At 36.1% G+C, this 17705-nt stretch overlaps 1 protein-coding gene across 2 annotated transcripts in view; it reads left to right on the top strand.

Moving 5' to 3' along the window:
- The first annotated feature begins 596 nt into the window (after positions 1–596).
- LOC145671086 (cyclin-L1) overlaps positions 597–17705 on the top strand; it is a 100501-nt gene continuing 83392 nt past the window's right edge. Inside the window, exons 1-2 of one of the 2 annotated variants that reach the window (XM_081739833.1) lie at positions 781–920; positions 16147–16345. Coding sequence is in view for 1 of the 2 variants with exons in the window: in XM_081739832.1 (XP_081595958.1) it covers positions 696–920 (225 nt within the window). In the remaining variant the exon portion in view is untranslated. Of the gene's footprint in view, positions 921–16146; positions 16346–17705 lie in introns of both variants that reach the window. The other variant, XM_081739832.1, reaches the window with a different exon arrangement.

The raw sequence follows: 17705 nt of genomic DNA, 5'->3' as shown, positions 1-17705 counted from the left end.
ATTCATCTTAAAGATGTAAACCAAGATTCTTCTCGTAGATGGAAATTTTACCCTCATGGAACTGTTTATAGCTGCATTACATTATTATTATTATTATTATTATTATTATTATTATTATTATTATTATTATTATTATTATTATTATTATTATTATTATTATTATTATTATTATTGTCCAACCATGTTACATTACAATCATATATTCGTATTATCGTACCTATGTCATATTCCCGCGTCTATTTTGAAGACAGCAGTTCAAAATCAGTTTGCCTCCCCAGCTGAAAAACACTTCAGACGCCACTGCTTGCATTCAATTGCCGAACCCTTGTTACACAATACTTTCATCATCCGATATTGGTTACTACAAAACTAAAAAAAAAAAAAAAAAGTATTTTGTTAAAGCTGTGCATTTATAATTCTCTGTAACTAAATTTGCAATTCTCTTATTTCGCTTATGAGCGTTTATACATTAACATCGAATGAGGAGTTGATTTAATCTATAATCCTAGAATTCTCTATTTAGAATCTCATCCATGCATCGTGACATGTAAAATTCTTGGAACGATTGACGTCATACCCACAATTCCCCACTCGACTTCCGTTTAAGAACTATTTCATGTGCGGCGGACATATTGTCGGGTGACTAGTATTAGTGGAAGAATTGTATTTTTAGAAGAAATTAAACGTGTAGTAACATGGCTACACAAAAGCAAGATAATCAAGTTATTTCTACTGTCAAATCTGGAGCAAAACCATATGGTAGTGTGGTTCTTACGCTTAAAAATTGCCTGTTACCAGAAGAGAAGATGATCACTACTCCATCACAATTAGATGGATTGGATCATGGAACAGAGACTGATTTAAGAATATTAGGATGTGAGTTAATTCAAACTGCGGGCATTCTACTGAAGTTACCTCAGGTAGGTCAAGCTCTTGCACATCTGAGGGAAATGTGATGCAGGACGTGAGGTTTAATAGTAGAGTATTTAGTCAATATTCGCTAATGGTAAAAGGAGCTTTCGTCCGACATTTTGTTTTGAGTTGGATAGTAGGCTTGTGTAACATCTGATTTGTTGAATTATTCTGGGTATGTTATTTCTTAGTAAATTGAGTATTGATATGAATGTTGGTGTAAGCTCGATATTGCTGTAATTTTACTGCGCGTAGTAAAATGCCATAAAAAATAGCAGCTATACCTATTACATGCCACAACAAATCCTCAGGATTGTGTGAAAGTCGAACTTTATATTCTCACAAGTACGCTTCCTAATTGACAACCCTCGAGGAGTGAAAATAGTATTTCGAATTGAATTGGTGATGAGCAGCTATTTCGTTAGTACTTCGTGATCTTGTCGCTTAGTAATTTTTATTTAGAATACGATATAAAAGGGAGCAGAATGAGTTTTAATTTGCAACTTTATTGGATTTTAAAACGTAATTGTAGCCGCTTTTTATTTTTTAAGATTCTCATCACGGTGCATATTCGAATTACCTGCATAAAATTTTTGGCAAGATTTTACTTTAGGTAGTTATTCATTTATGTGAACCACTTGGATGTTCATTCAATATTTAATACAATGTTAACCTGGATGTTTTTCTGTGATACTCACTTTCATGCTATCCTATTTTATAGGAGCATATATATATATATATATTCATTCTTAAAATGTAAATTTTCCTTAGCAGGAAATGCACTCTTACTACCTTAGATTTGTTTTTTAAGGGAGGGGTTGCATTAATATGTGCAGATTCACTACAGGACAGCTGAGTATAAAACACGAACTTAAAAGCACAAACTAACTTCTACTAGGTGGCCACTAAAGGACACGAATGCTATCTAAACCAAATGAGGATAGGAGCACAGCAAAGGCCTGAGCGTTAGCAGTGTGCGTCCGTAGGTGACAGGCGCATCATCGATTGTGGGTATATGCGTAAACTTCATTTGCCACCATATGCCTTCCACGGGAATTTTCAGCAATCCGTCGTTTCTGCGCATATTTTTACTATCAACTTATTTATTTTTCACGTATTATTTTGCTGCATATCATACGAAGTCATCAATTGATTCATTTCTTTTTCTTAATGTCACATGCTCGTCGTATTTCTGACATATTACATCACACTTGAGTAACTCTCTTGTAAATATTGAATTACGTTCTCTTCCTATAACCTAAAATTATGAAGAATCGAAGGTTAGGAATTCCTTGGAGTCTTAATGTTTTGTCCTTTCACACGTCAGACAATTCTTATTGCGGTTTTAATGTTCTTTCAATTTTGTACATGATATACTCGCGTTTTACTTATGCTATAGGTAAAATTTACATATAGGCCTATTCCGATTTCTTATATATGTTCCTCTTTCGAAATCAGAATTCATATTATTTGCCGTACTTCTACGAAACTACGCCACCATAAAATAGAATAGCACCCTCACTTTTTCATTTATTCATTCAGTTGTATTCATGGAATGTTGATTTCTTCATTATAGCAGAATTGAACGTATCTAATGTAACCTTAATCACAAAAATTTCGTCATACGTAAATATTAATTAATTAAATCATCCATTGTAAAGAACGAGTTGCCTAAAGTAAAATCTTACAGCGTGATTTAATTGAGGGCCATATATCTGCATGACCAGGGCTACATATTTAGTAAGACATGGGAGATAAATATAGTGATAAGAGCACGAAATTTCCGGTCGCTGTTGGCGAGCAATCGACCTTTACTGTATTTGCCTTCAAATTGCAAAGGAGAGATGGCGACCGAATTCTCTGATATGGTTACTGAATTCAGATCTAATAATGACTATCATAGTATTACAAGCATACCATTATTTTGTCTAAGTTTCATTAACAGATTTTACATTGCAAATACGGATTAAGTTCGTTAACAAGAATAATTAGTGAAATTAAAATGTTACTTTTAACACACTAGTTGTTATTGATACGTATACACGAAAAGTGGAAGTGTTGTGCAACAGATGATTTTTGTTGTAACTCTATTGGGTTTTTGAAGTAGGTTGGAAACCTTGGTTATCCACTTTCTTCTAAAGTGCAGGAACTAAGTGCGCAGATATGGTAGGTTCTTTAAAATAGTAATATTATTAATTTCATTTTTCAGCACGGTGACCTGTATAGCATTGCTAACAAGTTTTCATTGAATTAGTCCAGTGATTTCGCTAGTAAATTACTTGCGCTTAGAAATTGTTTCGTACTAGAATTAGGAAAGTATCATATATTGTAGTATTATTCTATTGAACAACCCACAGTTGTTCACCAATTATTTCTAAAATGTGTCCATCCATCTTTAAGATAATTTGATGTCATCACTGATAGCCTGCTTACATTTCCCCGTCCCATGTATGTGGCTTAACGTTGTCAGATCTCTTGTGGTGGTCTTTCAGCCGAGATGGGAATTTCTTTTCCTTGTACTTAGAATTTGCGTCGTTGGACAATACAGTACAAGGATAATTTGTGGACTTCAGTAGTTAATTTACGTGACTGACCTAGGGTAGTACCAGCATCACCACTAAGCCTACAAACTTCATGATCATGGTATTTTGAGAACTAACTTCAGTCTTTAAAAATCGTTGAATACGCATGCAGTTCAAAGCAAAACTGGTCTTGCAGTGTTGAGTGCTGTAGTTATAATAGAAAATTTCGATAAATCTGTACTATTTACGGAGCTCTTAATAAGGGTGAGTTAGGAAATTTTAGGTACTACGAATGGTGGATAAGCATCCAAAGGTAGGTATTCTTATTTATAATACACTCTGTAGCTTCAGTCAGCGAATATAGATGACATCTATCTTTTAAGCCTCATGAAAGTTGAATTTTAAGACACAAAGTGTCGTTAAACTACTGGGATTTCATGTTGAAGTTCAATTGTTTCGGAGCAGATGTTTAAACGTAGGAGTCATACATATTTGCTTTCTGTTGCACCTGATTTCCCAACTCATCTAAAGAGCTGCATAAAGGTAACACTAGAAAGTAGTTGAAATAATCAGTTATAAAATTGAACGCTACAAGATTAATTTCAGGTCATTTCAAGTTTAGATAATGCACTGATAAGATGCATATTTAATAATGAACTACTGACGTTGAGCTCCACTTATGTTTCGCATCATTGATTTATTCGTATATGTTTCGATGAGTGCTTGCCATCATTTTGAGGGGGTGTTCTTTGCTTACAATTACCTATTCAGTTTTCCCAGTGTTCCGAGCTCAGGTTGTTTTTTTAAAGCACAGCACAATGCTACACACATGAATCTATATGAATTTTGATTGTATTTTATTTAATCTGTGACATACGGGATTAAGGCGTTTGCATTGCAGATTAATGCTTCGAATCTGCCGAATGATCATGCAGATTTGTAGCAGGGAAATATTTTTCAGCTATAGTTTCGTGAAAGGAATATAATCGTACATGATCATTTTCTCGGTTGAAGTATACGAGAGCTACTTCCCGTTTGGGAAGGAGGGGAAAAATCATTTTCTATGTCGCGGGAACACCGTGTGCGTAGGTTTTCTCGGGGTTCACCGTTTCCTCCCACTTTCTTCATTTCACCATGTTATTCATTTCCTATCATCACCGTCTCCTTTAGGCAGCCCACCATAACGTCGCGGGTATGACGAAGATGCTTTAATTTCTTTTGTCTAATACACGCATTGTTTTGTGTGGGGGAGACAGTGGCTCAGTAGTAAAGCAGTTACCTCTATCCCTTCGATCCCTCCCAAGTAAGTTTCTAGTGGACAACATCGTGTCCGTAGTTTTCTCGGGGTACTTCAATTTCCTCCCACATTCTCATTCCACTAATTTATCCATCACCCTTTACTTGCCTTAATCGTAGTCTTCCTTAGCCTAAAGGGAATAGCGTGGGACGTCAAACTGAAAGATTTATTTGTGTGTTGAAAACGCTGTGATCGTGTCGTTTTGCAGCACCGTAGTAATTATGGAAAAAGAATCTTACCCAAAAGATTATTGTTATTGTAATATTTATGTAGGTCATACGTAGAACGACTAAATGTGGAAATTAACTGTTCCAGGCTGAACTTAATTTTTTTTCCTCAGGGTAACTAGATAAGGTCTTTGAGGAGAGAGAACTTCATCTGGACACCTTGGGGAAGATCACAAAGGAACGATTGATATTTATAGAACAAAAATCCTAGTAAAAATAGGTTAAAGTTGTTGAGTAATTGTATAAATGTGTGTCGACTGCACGATTTCAAATTTAGGTAATAAATTGTTTGTGAAGGATCTAGTTTTCATGGCTCTGACGTTAATCATTTTTTAAGATATTGTACTTTAATACTAATTAAGTTCTGAAGATACTTCTTTTGTGTGTTTCTGTCGCTGTAGAGACAAATTCCAGTCTTTCGACCTTACTGTGTATCAGCCCATTTGAGGTATAAAGTTTAGTAGGTGAAGGTTTATTTGTGAAATAATCGAAAGTAGTGCGTTTCATGTGTGTATGTCTGTTGTTTGGAAGTCACCAGGAAATCATCTTCAAATATTGAAATTTGAAAGCATCTCTATAGTTACATTTGATTCAGCCAGTTCTATTTCTTTTTCTTTCTTTCTGTCCCAACATATATCACCTTGGGTATTTTCATACTCATTTAGAAAGAAATTTGCCTTCCCTTATCACTTCCATGATAACGATAATTTTTTCACGTTAAATATAAAGGTAAGCGCGAAAGTTCTGTTGCGTTTTCACCCACTACCTTCGAACATCGATATGTCACCTAAGATGTACCTGGAAGATCAAAAATAGTTCCCATCAGCATTGACGACCTTCTGCCAACGTTCTGGTAGGCCATGGATTCCATCGCGGTAGAACTTGGTGGGCCGTGAAGCGAAGAAGGTATCAAGTGCATTTTGCACCTCCATTAGGATTTGAACTGGCGTCCTCTAAGGTGATTGTCCAAGGAATAGGACGTGATAATCGGACAGTGCAATGTCCGGGGAGTATGTCGGATGTAATAGTTTTTCCCATCCTAGCTACGTGGGACTTAACGTTGTCCTGTAACAGGAGGACCCCTTTGCGATTCAGAATTGTTGGCTCCAGAATTGATTTTTTTTTTTTTTGAACACGGCTCAACTGCTGACAGTACACAGTTGCATTGATGCTCTGACCAGCTGGTAGCAGTTCACGAAGCACGATGCCGCGAGAAGTCCACCAGACACACAGGAGGACCTTCTGGTGTAGTGCTGGTATCGTTTGTTTTGGAACCGGTTCATGGAATGCTGACCAATGACGACAGGACCGTGGAGTTTCGTACAGGACCGACTTCTCATCACATGTCAACACCCTGTCCAGAAATGACTGCATCCTCAGACGAGACAACAAAGAAACACAGGTGTCTGCTCGCGTTGCTTTCTGGTCTGGAGTCAAATCATGTGGGACCCATCGACCCAATTTGATGGAGGTGCTGCCGAATGGTTTCTCCACTCATTGAATTGTAGTCCTAGTTTCTCACATGTGGCTGTTGTTCTCCTCAGTTGTTGCCTGAATGTCTTCATTTTGTATATATGTTGGTCTTCCGGTACGTGGTACGTCTTCGAGTGTTTCGTCACCGTTTTTAAACTTGTTAAACCACTGCTACAGAGACGTTTGACCTCAGTTTGAACTCTTACAGCATACACGCCCTTGTTGGTCCCATGTTCATTCGGTCCTTACGCAAGTTTACGGTGTAACTGAACTGCCACAACCAGGTAATATTTTGGATATACCCACACCAATAACTGACTTTCGCCTTAATCTAGATTCGCATTCAACTCACGGTGTAAGGGCCAGTGGGACACAGACCTGCACAAAAAGCGACAGAACTTTCTTGGTTACCTTTATAATACTATTTATATACTTCGCTTATAAATGATAATACTAGACTATCGAACTTTACCCATGTCATATATTGATTTTGGTTATAAGTGTCTCAAGGAATATCGTTCAAAACATTATTGTCTACGAAGTCGCCAGTTATTACCACCCCATGCGAGGATATGTACCATTAGCCAATTTTTGTCAGAATGCAAATTTTATACCGTGATACGGTTATCCATAGTAAACTGATTAGCATTATGAATAATAAATGACATTTAATCCGTATTGTTCGCCTCTCATAAATATGTGACTAGCACCAAGAGACATTTTGTAAGTTTTATTGTATCATAATGCATTTAGAAACAAACAGATTTAGAAAATGGAGTATAAAAAATGAAAGTGTGCTATGGGGTTGAAAATGGAACCTGGTCTTTGGTAGCACATTTTTCACTCTTTAAATTTCTTTTATGTACTGTATATCTTCAGAGAAGTGTAGTATAAAATGCAGTTTTTTATTCCTGTGCTTCTTAACATGTAATTCCAACGGTAATTTAGAAGGTAATCTTAGTTAGGTTCTCCGGATAAGAACAAAGGTTTTTGTTTCATGAATATTCCTTGCTGACAGCATTGTGATATCTTCCAATATATTGCGCTGTACAGCAGATTTGTCAAGCACCTTTATATATGTATTGTGGAAAGTGTACACCCCGTGAAGTTAGAATGTATTTAGCACATTTTATGAAGTTTTTCTACATAGGAATATCACACTAGTGTGCAAAGGATCTGTGTAGCAAGTAAATGTATAGTCATTAAATAAGAAGCTTTCAATTTGTGTATTTTAATTCAATAAGACTTCTTTGTTGTTTTTCATGTTTTACGTGGTGATCGACTTCGAAATCTTTTCCCAATAAAATCTTACGTATAAATGAAAAGTATTTTATGATAGGTATGGACATTTTAGTTCTGTATTTAAATTACTGTAAACACATTGGTTGTACGTATGATGTAAGGTTGGAGTCTGTCTCTCTCTCTCTAGTTGGGTTTCCGTAGTACATAATTTAACGTTTTTATGTTGTATATTATTATTATTATTTATTTACTGATATGCTCTAATAAATACATACTTTCCCCCCTCGTTATAGAAATTGTAGCTGGAATGTTTTTCTAAGCACATGAAAGTGGGTGTGGTATAAAATATTCCAGGAACTTTATTTTGAACCCACTTTTTGTTTACGTTCATCCTTTTGCTGTTCTTCATGCTTTTGCTTAACGAAGTGAATATTTAGATGAGTGTCAGTTATAGAAATGTACCACATATTTATCCATTAACCTTGTAATATATATATATATATATATATATATATATATATATATATATATATATATATATAACGTTGAGGCATGCTTTGCTTTTTTTTCTTTTTTGTATTAGTTGTTAGTCATAATCTACTATTTACTGGCTTTTTCGTTGGAATTGAATTTTTAGTTGGTTTTTCTCGGCTTATATTTACTTCGAAAATCTATGGGACCCTCACTTTGCATGACTGTGTGGTTGTATTATTTATTTATTTGAAGTTCTTTAATTGTTTATTTTTAAAAATTAAGTCTCTTTGTTTCACTTGGGTTCAACCAATAATGTCCTTGGAAATGGTAAACATAATATTAATGGAACTAAGTGACCGTATATATATATATATATATATATATATATATATATATATATATATATATGTGTGTGTGTGTGTGTGTGTGTGTGTGTGTGTGTGTGAGAGAGTGAGTCAGGAAGTGAAATAAAAAGAATCTGCTTTATTTAGTTATAAATCATGAAGTTAGTAGTTGGAGCTCACTGACACTTGACCATTGCTTGATGCTTGCGGATAAGTTCACGGTGCATTTCATGGAGTTCAGTTCTGTTACGATCTGTATTGATGGTTTCACCTCACCTGAAACACGTGGTAGATCACTCGCACCGTTGACTACTCTACTGGTAACAATACTGTGGTCGAAGGAGAGGTAGTTTCGGAAATCGTCTTTGGTGTTGATCACGATTGTCTGACCAGATATTTGTTCTAAAGGCCACATTGACAATGCCAATTTCTCAAGATGATCTCATATAATTGTTTTGAATAGACCTATTATTTGTAGTTATTTTCCAGCTATTAGATACGTACATGTAGTTACATTAAATGATTATTTAGTGAGGATTTTTGACAATAGATCCAGAAGACTTCACTTTATGATTGAAGGTTCTCTACCCCTGATCTGACCGTTTACGATTGTTATAGATCCATTTTTCATATGAAGTGATAACCTGATGCAGGAAACCTTGCACTTGGCGAACTACGCCACCTCTGGATGGCGATTCTTCGTGGCCGCTGTCAACTCATGTGGCACTCATGAATCGAACTCTTTCCCCGTACCGATTGCACACAGCCGCCAAACGACAATGGTAAAGTGTATGCAGAACTTGTATGCGAACATTTCTCCGAGTGTCGGTGCCCACGGGGCCCGGTTTGCAATGCTGTGTCACCGGAACAAAATTGGACTAATTAACGGTAAATGGTGCGTTCATTCGCCATTCCTGGCCCATTTGCACTGTTAACGTTTGTGTGGTTTGCTGTCTTTGTAGACAATTTCTTAGTTTGATTTCATAACGAAAGTTCACTCGCAGTTGTGTGTTCTCCATTGTGTATTTTCATATATATAACCCTGAAAAAAAAAAAAAAAAACTGATTGCCTTTATACTCCAGCTTATTTGCGGGAACTGTATAGGCATTGTCACGTTCAATGCTGCACCTTAGTCTATCCCTGAGTTGTGGTGTTTTCCACCAGACGTCAAAACGGGCGTTTCATTTACACCAACCTAATATTTGAATGATTTCATGAAAAAACAAGGCATCCGTCGTTGAATTTAGTGTAAGGCAATATAGATAAGGAATGGATTTTCGAACTTGATCAAAAATATTAAATTTACAAAGCCTCTTCTAGCTTTATGTATATTGCAGCCGTTTGTAGGCTTGGATAGTAGTCTTTTAAGAGCTATAATTATACAAGGTGGCTCAGGGATAGGTATACAGTCCTACAAAGTATGACATTTGAGTTTATCAAGATAATTAGTTTATTTGCTTCTGTTTGTTCCAAGCTTAAGGTATGAGTGAAAAGAGATGAAAAACAAACAATAAAGAAACTGTAAGTCACTGCTTGTATGGATAACAATAAATAAATTATATAAAATGCCATGAGCCGGTCAGTACGGGACTGTATGTATACCTACTTTTGGGCCATCGTGTATATTGGTTAAATCTGGTAGCGATTACCTTGACGCAATTACGAATATGTTTCTTAATAATTTGAGATATTTGTATCATAATTTATGCATATTGAGATATTTCTATTGGAATTTTATGCATATTGAATGATTTTTCACTTAATATACTGTTAGAACTACATAAAAAGAATTAAAAACAAAAAAGATTTACCAGTTTCATATGTGAGTTGTACTTTGTGATAACGTAACAACCTGCTGGTTTGTTAAAATTGTCTTGAACGCAGTGTGTTTAGAGTTCAGTGAGTTTTTCTGCAGAGAAGCTACCAGAAATATGCATTTATCGATACTGATATTTTTACATTTCTTTGCTACGACAGCAGGAGACCGATCAGCCTGTAAAATATTCTGCAAATATGAATTTTAGGTACATACTTTTCAACTGTAGGCAGTTGTGCTTTTTTCAGTGTCGCATCGCATGAATCCCAGATGGCAATAGTATTCCATCTATTGATCCTGATAAGATGTATTGTTACTACTGTTCCTTCCATTCTTCATTTCGCTGTTATTAATCGACGACAATACAGTCAGATTCCGAATACTTTAAAATAGTAAAGGACTAGAGAAATACCTTGCATAACACAGATTGTGCTATTTTTTGTTACGAATTATTGTTTGTTTTTAATTATCCTTGCCGTGGTATTCAATTTAAACTCATTGTAGGTAGACCTTTAATAATGGCGTTTTGCATATCTCAGAACTAATTAATCGTGTTATGCAAGATATTTGTGTAATTTGATAAATATGTTAATACAGTTCTGCAACCAACCGGTTTCACTGATCAATGTCTTGTGAAGAAATGTACCTAGAGTTTCATGTCAGCTTCTACTGCATAAGTGTAGCCAGTTAATTACTTTTGAAGAAACTTGTTCCCTCGTTAGCTTTTTTTTTTTATTTTTATTTTTTTTTTTTTAAACATACATGAAATCTAATGTTATTTACTGCTTTCAGATTTATTTTTTCTCGGGGAGAAGGATATTAAATGAATGAAAACCTTGTACAGCGGTGGACACTTCTAAATGGTACACCTTAGCCGTAAATCTCCATATGGCTGTACCATTTAGAAGTGTCCACCGCTGTACATATGACTAATCTAATTAACCAGTTAATGATCTTTTTCGTTGTTCTTTGACTTTTTGTTGCTTATGTACTTACTGTCACCGTCATTTCATGTAATTATCTAGACAAACTTTTCTGAATTTGTGTATGAAGCAAGTGAAAAATGTATATGTTCGCTTTTTATATATCACGGTCACGGAAACGTATCTCCGTGAGCAGAAGAGGCGACTGCTGTCACAAGAAGTCTTAGTGCAGTAAATATAGGTGGAATACCGCTTCGTTTAATAGTTTGATTCTACGGCAAATAAGGTTGGACATATTTATCTGCTATATATATATTTTTATGTTTTCGCAAGCTTCGTGTTCTGAAGAAGCTATATTAGACCTATGTTCACTAATAGCTTTTTTTTAAATTATTATTATCTGTCGTCCTTTTATAATGCTACGAGGACGGATCAATAAGTAACGCACAATTTATGTAGAAGAAAGTATCATATGTAACACAACAAGAAGATATACAAGGTTAATGCTCACATTAAAGCTGCATTTCAATATGGCGGCCAAGTCATTCAACACATCTTTAATCGTAGCATCACTTCCAAAGCACCCTGTTCATAGGAGTCCGTCTTTTCGAGAATATAGCCATCTGTGTATAACTGGTTTGACTTCCCACCATATTTGAAACGTTGGCTCGCCAAGAATTTCTTAATCGGTCCAAAATGATAATAGTCGCAACCTACCAATTCGAGAGCATATGGCGCGTCTCGGGTACCTTCCACCCAAATTTTTCGAGTTTCTCACCAGCACAATCAACAACATGGGAGCGTGCATTGTCATGAAGGAGTTTGCAGCATTAATGTTAAGGCGTTTGTCAAGCACTGCGCAATTTCATCAATGTTGTTTCATATTATGAAGCATTCTAGTAGCTCCGCGTGTTGGAAAATTCACCAGAGAAGCCCTTACATATCCAAGAATACAGTAACTGAACTTATCGAAGATTGAGTCACTGAGGGAATCGGTGTTTCCATTTGATGAATCCGCTTTGTTTGTCATGTTACCTGTAACAATACCTTTCAGAAAAACACTTCCTTCAGCGTACCGTGCCATGTGCTCCACGCATATCATCATTCAATGTCCCCTATCGGAGTTCGTTGCACCACAATTATACACTGTGCCATACGAAATGTTAAACATTTCGACAATGTTTGAAAATAGATTCGTCGGTTATTACAAATTGCTTTTTCAATAGTTGTGACATTATGTTCGCTTGATGCTGCTACTGGACGGCTGGCACCTGGGAATCCGCGAGGTTCACACGCCTTCTTTAAAAGAAAGAAAGAAAAAAAATCACCTGGAGATGTTTGTATGGTACATGCATTCTTCTTCATACATACACATAATTTCCCTTTGTTTTTTTCCGTCCCCAACCCCCCACCCCGAAAAAAAAGATGTCTGTGCTCTGCACAAGCAGGTGACTGTAACACATGCGCCATCTTTCTTTAGAGTTCATGCTTCTGCTGCTAGATAACACACGATCAAACTACTACCGATTGCAGTGCGAACTTCACAGAACTTGGCTTTCATTTTTCACTGTCGGGATCAGCATAATATTGCCTGAAGAAAATCGTGCGGTACCTATTTATCCGCCCTCGTGTATTACACGATGTTGAGAAATTGGAAAATTTTTGTTAGTAGCAGGAGAAAGAAGTACCACATTTAAGAGAGTTACCGAGAGATATAGATGAACCTGATATAGGAAGATAAGTTTGTCTGCAAACATAAATGATTCTTCACGTTTTGATCATATTTTAATTCTGAAATAATCTTATTGTGTTCTAAGGGAGGATGACAATTCCCGTTTTAGTTCCGTATGACTCGTTAAAAATAGCCATACGTGCGTTTTTCTAGAAGTGTGAAATTGACATTAAAATTTTCTGTAATTTTTGTGACTTGATAATCGAGCGTAACATAGAAGTAGATTGAACTGAGTGTCATAGAAGTAACACACTTAAGTTTTATCACTTGTCGATGTCATTTTTACATCATCAGTCCGACATCTGTCTTTATTCTACCTATATTGTTCAGCAATTAAAATGACGAGAGACAGTTTGCTTACACATGAGATCATCAGTCAATATGTGCGAACAGGTGGTCACCGAATGTTTGGCAACAGTACTTGCGAACACACAGTACCACATGACTAATGTATTTCTGCGTCCTTTCAGTACCATGTCGATCAAGTATTGTCAATGGATTATCGGTCTCTCTGATGCCACTCAGAGCACTTTTGATCTCGCTGTTGTACGCCATGAAATGCATTTGAATCACTGTTAATCATTACCTCACTCGCTGCACGTAGCCTTTTATTTATAATTTTACCTCATGTAGTATTTTATAGCCAATATTTACATTGTGCTGTGATATAGTAGGTTAATTACTAATCGAGCGGTCTTTAGAGATTGAGGGGGGATAGGAGATATAGCAATACATTTCTGTTAGTGCGGAGGATTTGCAAGAAATGCAGTTTGTGGACAAGAACTTCATTATTCGTTGGCAGTCATGTTGACAGTGTGGTTTTATATATCACGTATAAACAAAATCAGCAATGATAATTTATTGTAATATTAATTTGTGCATCTTCTATCATAAAGAGCAAAATGTATTCTCTTAAATAAAGTCAGTAACTTGAATCTAATATACTCAGTCTGGTCCAAGGTTCTGTTTCAAGGTTAGTAGACCATAAAAATGAAAGGAAGTATGGAAAAAAAGAAATGTGTAATGCAATATGCACAAGAGTAAGTGACAAATCAATGGGTACGACAGTTATTCAGAATATTGTCCCTGTACGTGAACACAGGTCGTAAACGACTCGACTAATCATCAATGGCAGCACGCACCCCATTAATGTCTGTCAACCAGTACTTTCACTACAGCGGTCCACAGTACGTGAGGTTGAGCATTCTTTCTCCTGCAAATAGAATCAGATCTTGTAGTCAAGATGATTTAAGTCTAGATTGGACGAGGTTCATTCTCGGTACTAAAGAACGCAATTTTGTTGCGATGAAATCATTCGTGCGTCTTCTTCGCCTTGTGAGCTAATGCTGAGTTGAAAATAGCAGTGCCAGGGGGTTTCACCACCTTGTCGAGAATGCCCTCCTGGTACTTTGGCCCCCATGTTAACGCCTTTCTGGCAAAAATGGACGTTAGCGGGAGCGAGTAACTTTTTATTTTAGTTTTTTTAAAACTAAAAGTTACTTTTTTTTTCAAGTTGGTCACTAAAAGTTACTTTTTTGGGAGGTAGAGTGACTTTTTCGTGTGATTTATGTTTTGCATTGGCAGTTGTCTAAGAAAAATATAAAAATAAATCGAAAAAGACAGAAACTTGTTAGTCATTACCCTCTGAAAGCTTCAGTACTTGCTGCCACATGTGAAACAGTCAGCTTTATTCTCACTTCAGCTTTTATTCTTTCTAAAGCACAGTGGATGGTTGGTGGATGCTTAAGCTCTCAAGGTAGGGTTGAGAACTCTTCTGTGTATTCTTTTTTCTATCATAATAGTCTTTTAGTTTCCTTTCGTAATAGTTAACGCTCCGCGGAACGTTGTGTGTGTGGGGGGTGGTGTGGTATGGGGTTCATTATGTTCGTCTTGTGATATGCTTCTTGTATGTTCTTCTTAAGAGTAGGTGATAAATTTGAATATTTCATGGCTTTGAGTACTCTCAATGCTAAGTGAAATATAATGTCTGAGATGAAGAAATTCGGAAATAGGCCAGAACTGGTTCCACTTACTTAGAAGCTTCTTACATCTGTTAAGTCTGCATACCGTAACTATAAAGCATACTTAGAAAACCTAAGTAGGGAGGAAGCTCAAAAAGAAGTAAAGATGAAACAAAACAACAAACAGAGAGAGAGGTGATAGAGAGATTGACAAAGGAAAAAAGGGGGATGATGAGATTTTGGTCACTTTTTCGTGTGCTTTTGGTCACTATTTCGTTGTGCTTTTGATTACATTTCAGCTATTTACAAGAGACCAGACCACTGTGAGCTCTGTGATTGTAGCATACACCATATTCTGTCTGTTGAAGTATTCTTCATATGTGAACAAAACTTATCGATGCTTGTTATCCGCGTACTGCTGCAGGAGCACCTTTGATCTATCGCCTTGCATTCTTATCAAGCGCTGATTTAATTTCTTGTCCGTCATTCTGCGATAGGCATGCATTCTTAGGTTTTCATTGATTGCGACGTATTCATTTGCAGCACCATCAATTTCTGTGTACGAATCGGATTCTTGCCTTGTCTTTACTGCCTTAATGACACCTGATGTCCTAACGGAGCGAGTTCTACCAGTGCGAGGCTTTTCCTCGACAGACAGTGTTTCATTATATCACTATATTGTGTGATAAACTAATTTCTCTGTAATATTCAGTTTCTGCAGTAACTTACCAAAGACGGTGGTTGGAAGGTGTCCGCACTTGGGTAGGGCCAAAACTGTAACACGACCTTTTTTTTTTTTCCCAATTCCATCTTCATTCTGCAAGAAACAAAGGACAATAATGGTATTGTAAGTTCAATCAATATTAGGGTTTCACAACAATGTTAGATTGTTTTCGTACATTATTTCTAACTACTGGCATTTTTCGTACGTGTTTTGGACAAAACTTTTGACCAGACTGTGTAGCTTGAAAGCTCATAAAAGCTAATAAATTATTAATTCGCACACATTTGATAACCTGAAAATTCGAACATTTTTGTTTTTAAGTTTTTGAGTTTGGCACCTTTGTTTCCATCTACTTCGAAAATACGTAATATACCTCAGTCTCGATAGGATATTATAGGATATATTTCATATATAATAAAAAATATTGTACATATTGTTTTGTTCATTAAATATTAAAAGTGAGTAATCTAGAATTAATAAGTTCCTGGTTATCCTCAGGTTTTGCAGGATTCCGGTTTCAGTCGCTTGAACGTGTGGGCAAGATGAATTGACAATTTGATCCCCACATTGGATGACATTCATGGAAAGGTCATCCGTACGCATGGTCGACACATTACCAAGAAGATTCTTCACTGGATTCTTCTGAAAACGTCTGATTTTGTAGCTTGAAATCAGTGAATATTTTGATTTATTCTTTGTAAGAGTATTGCTGTATTTTAAAATTAGAAGGTTCATGAATATTAATTTCACTGAGTATAGTATAATCGTAACATGTTGTTACTGATTGTTTGTCGAGGTCCTATATGTACATTGATATCTAGTGGAGATTTTTGAGTTAAAGAAAGCAGTCCAGTATACGTACCAGTAAAAGTGTATACTCACCCCATGTCTGTTAATGAACTTCGGAGCGAGTGAACCAATTTGAGAGCTGTTTTCGGCCGCGTACTGTTTAACGTTATCTTTAGATGTACGAAACTACTGAAATTGATCCATTCGTTCCGAAGCCAGTCACAAAACATTACAGTGTAGTTACTGGTTTCTCTGGAGCCTACAAATATCAGAAGTTGGTAATGGCATGAGATTTTCTACTAGTATAGTTAACGAATAAAACTTATTATTTTCTGTAAATTATTTAACGAGACTAGCAATTAGTCATATACTTGTGAATTTATATGAAACAGTGTGGAGCGATTACTTTACAAAAGAAAATAGAGGGGAAAGTCGAAATTCATTTCGTTCTTGAGCCTAGTAGGAAAGAAAATTGAGGACTACATGATACAAATAGGAGTGGTTTTATAGATATTAAATTACGCTCAGGAATGTATCTATTTATTGATGCTGAAATATTCAAATGGAATTCGCAGTTTTATCGTCGGCTTACTTATTTGCATAAATACGGCTGTTTTAATCAAGTCTCATGGCTTCCAATATACAATGAAAAATCAATTTAGTTGTAGTTACCTGTAACATCATGAAAAATTATATAAACCATGCCATGCTCGATATAATAGCTTTAGATACACTCATATTCATGTTCCAGTGAGATATTGGGATTTAGTTAGGGTTGTGAAAAATAGTTTTTTTTTTTTTTTAACCAGCCCAGTGTGTTTTATTGTGCAAAAATTTGCGTTTTATTAAATCTTGTACGTATATTTAAAGTCATATTCCTGTTTAAAATAACATTTAGGCATTCATGTTCATACACATGAAACTATGGAATTTTCTGCCAGACCGCTGTTGCGCTCACCTCTGGCGAATGTGTTCCCGGTTCGATCCCACCTCCCGCCAATTGGGCTTCGTTGTGAACAGACACTATGTGCATGGGTTTTCTGGGCATTATCTCGTTCCTCCCACTTTCGTCATGCCACTATTGCTATTCATCTCATTATCGCCATTTCCCTTAGCCTCGATGCATAGTCGTGAGACATGGAACTAAAAATAAAAATAAAAAAAGAATCTCGCACAAGGGATTCCGTAGATCCGTATCCACGTTTCCTGAGGTACACTCGCTTTCGATTAAAAAAAAAAAAAAAAAAAAGGAGGTAGACAACTTTGTA

Source organism: Thermobia domestica, chromosome 15 (assembly GCF_964235325.1).
Source record: "Thermobia domestica chromosome 15, izTheDome1.hap1.1, whole genome shotgun sequence".
NCBI lineage: Eukaryota > Metazoa > Arthropoda > Insecta > Zygentoma > Lepismatidae > Thermobia > Thermobia domestica.
Note: the sequence above shows the minus strand (reverse complement) of the source record. Positions and strands in the feature narration are given on the sequence as shown.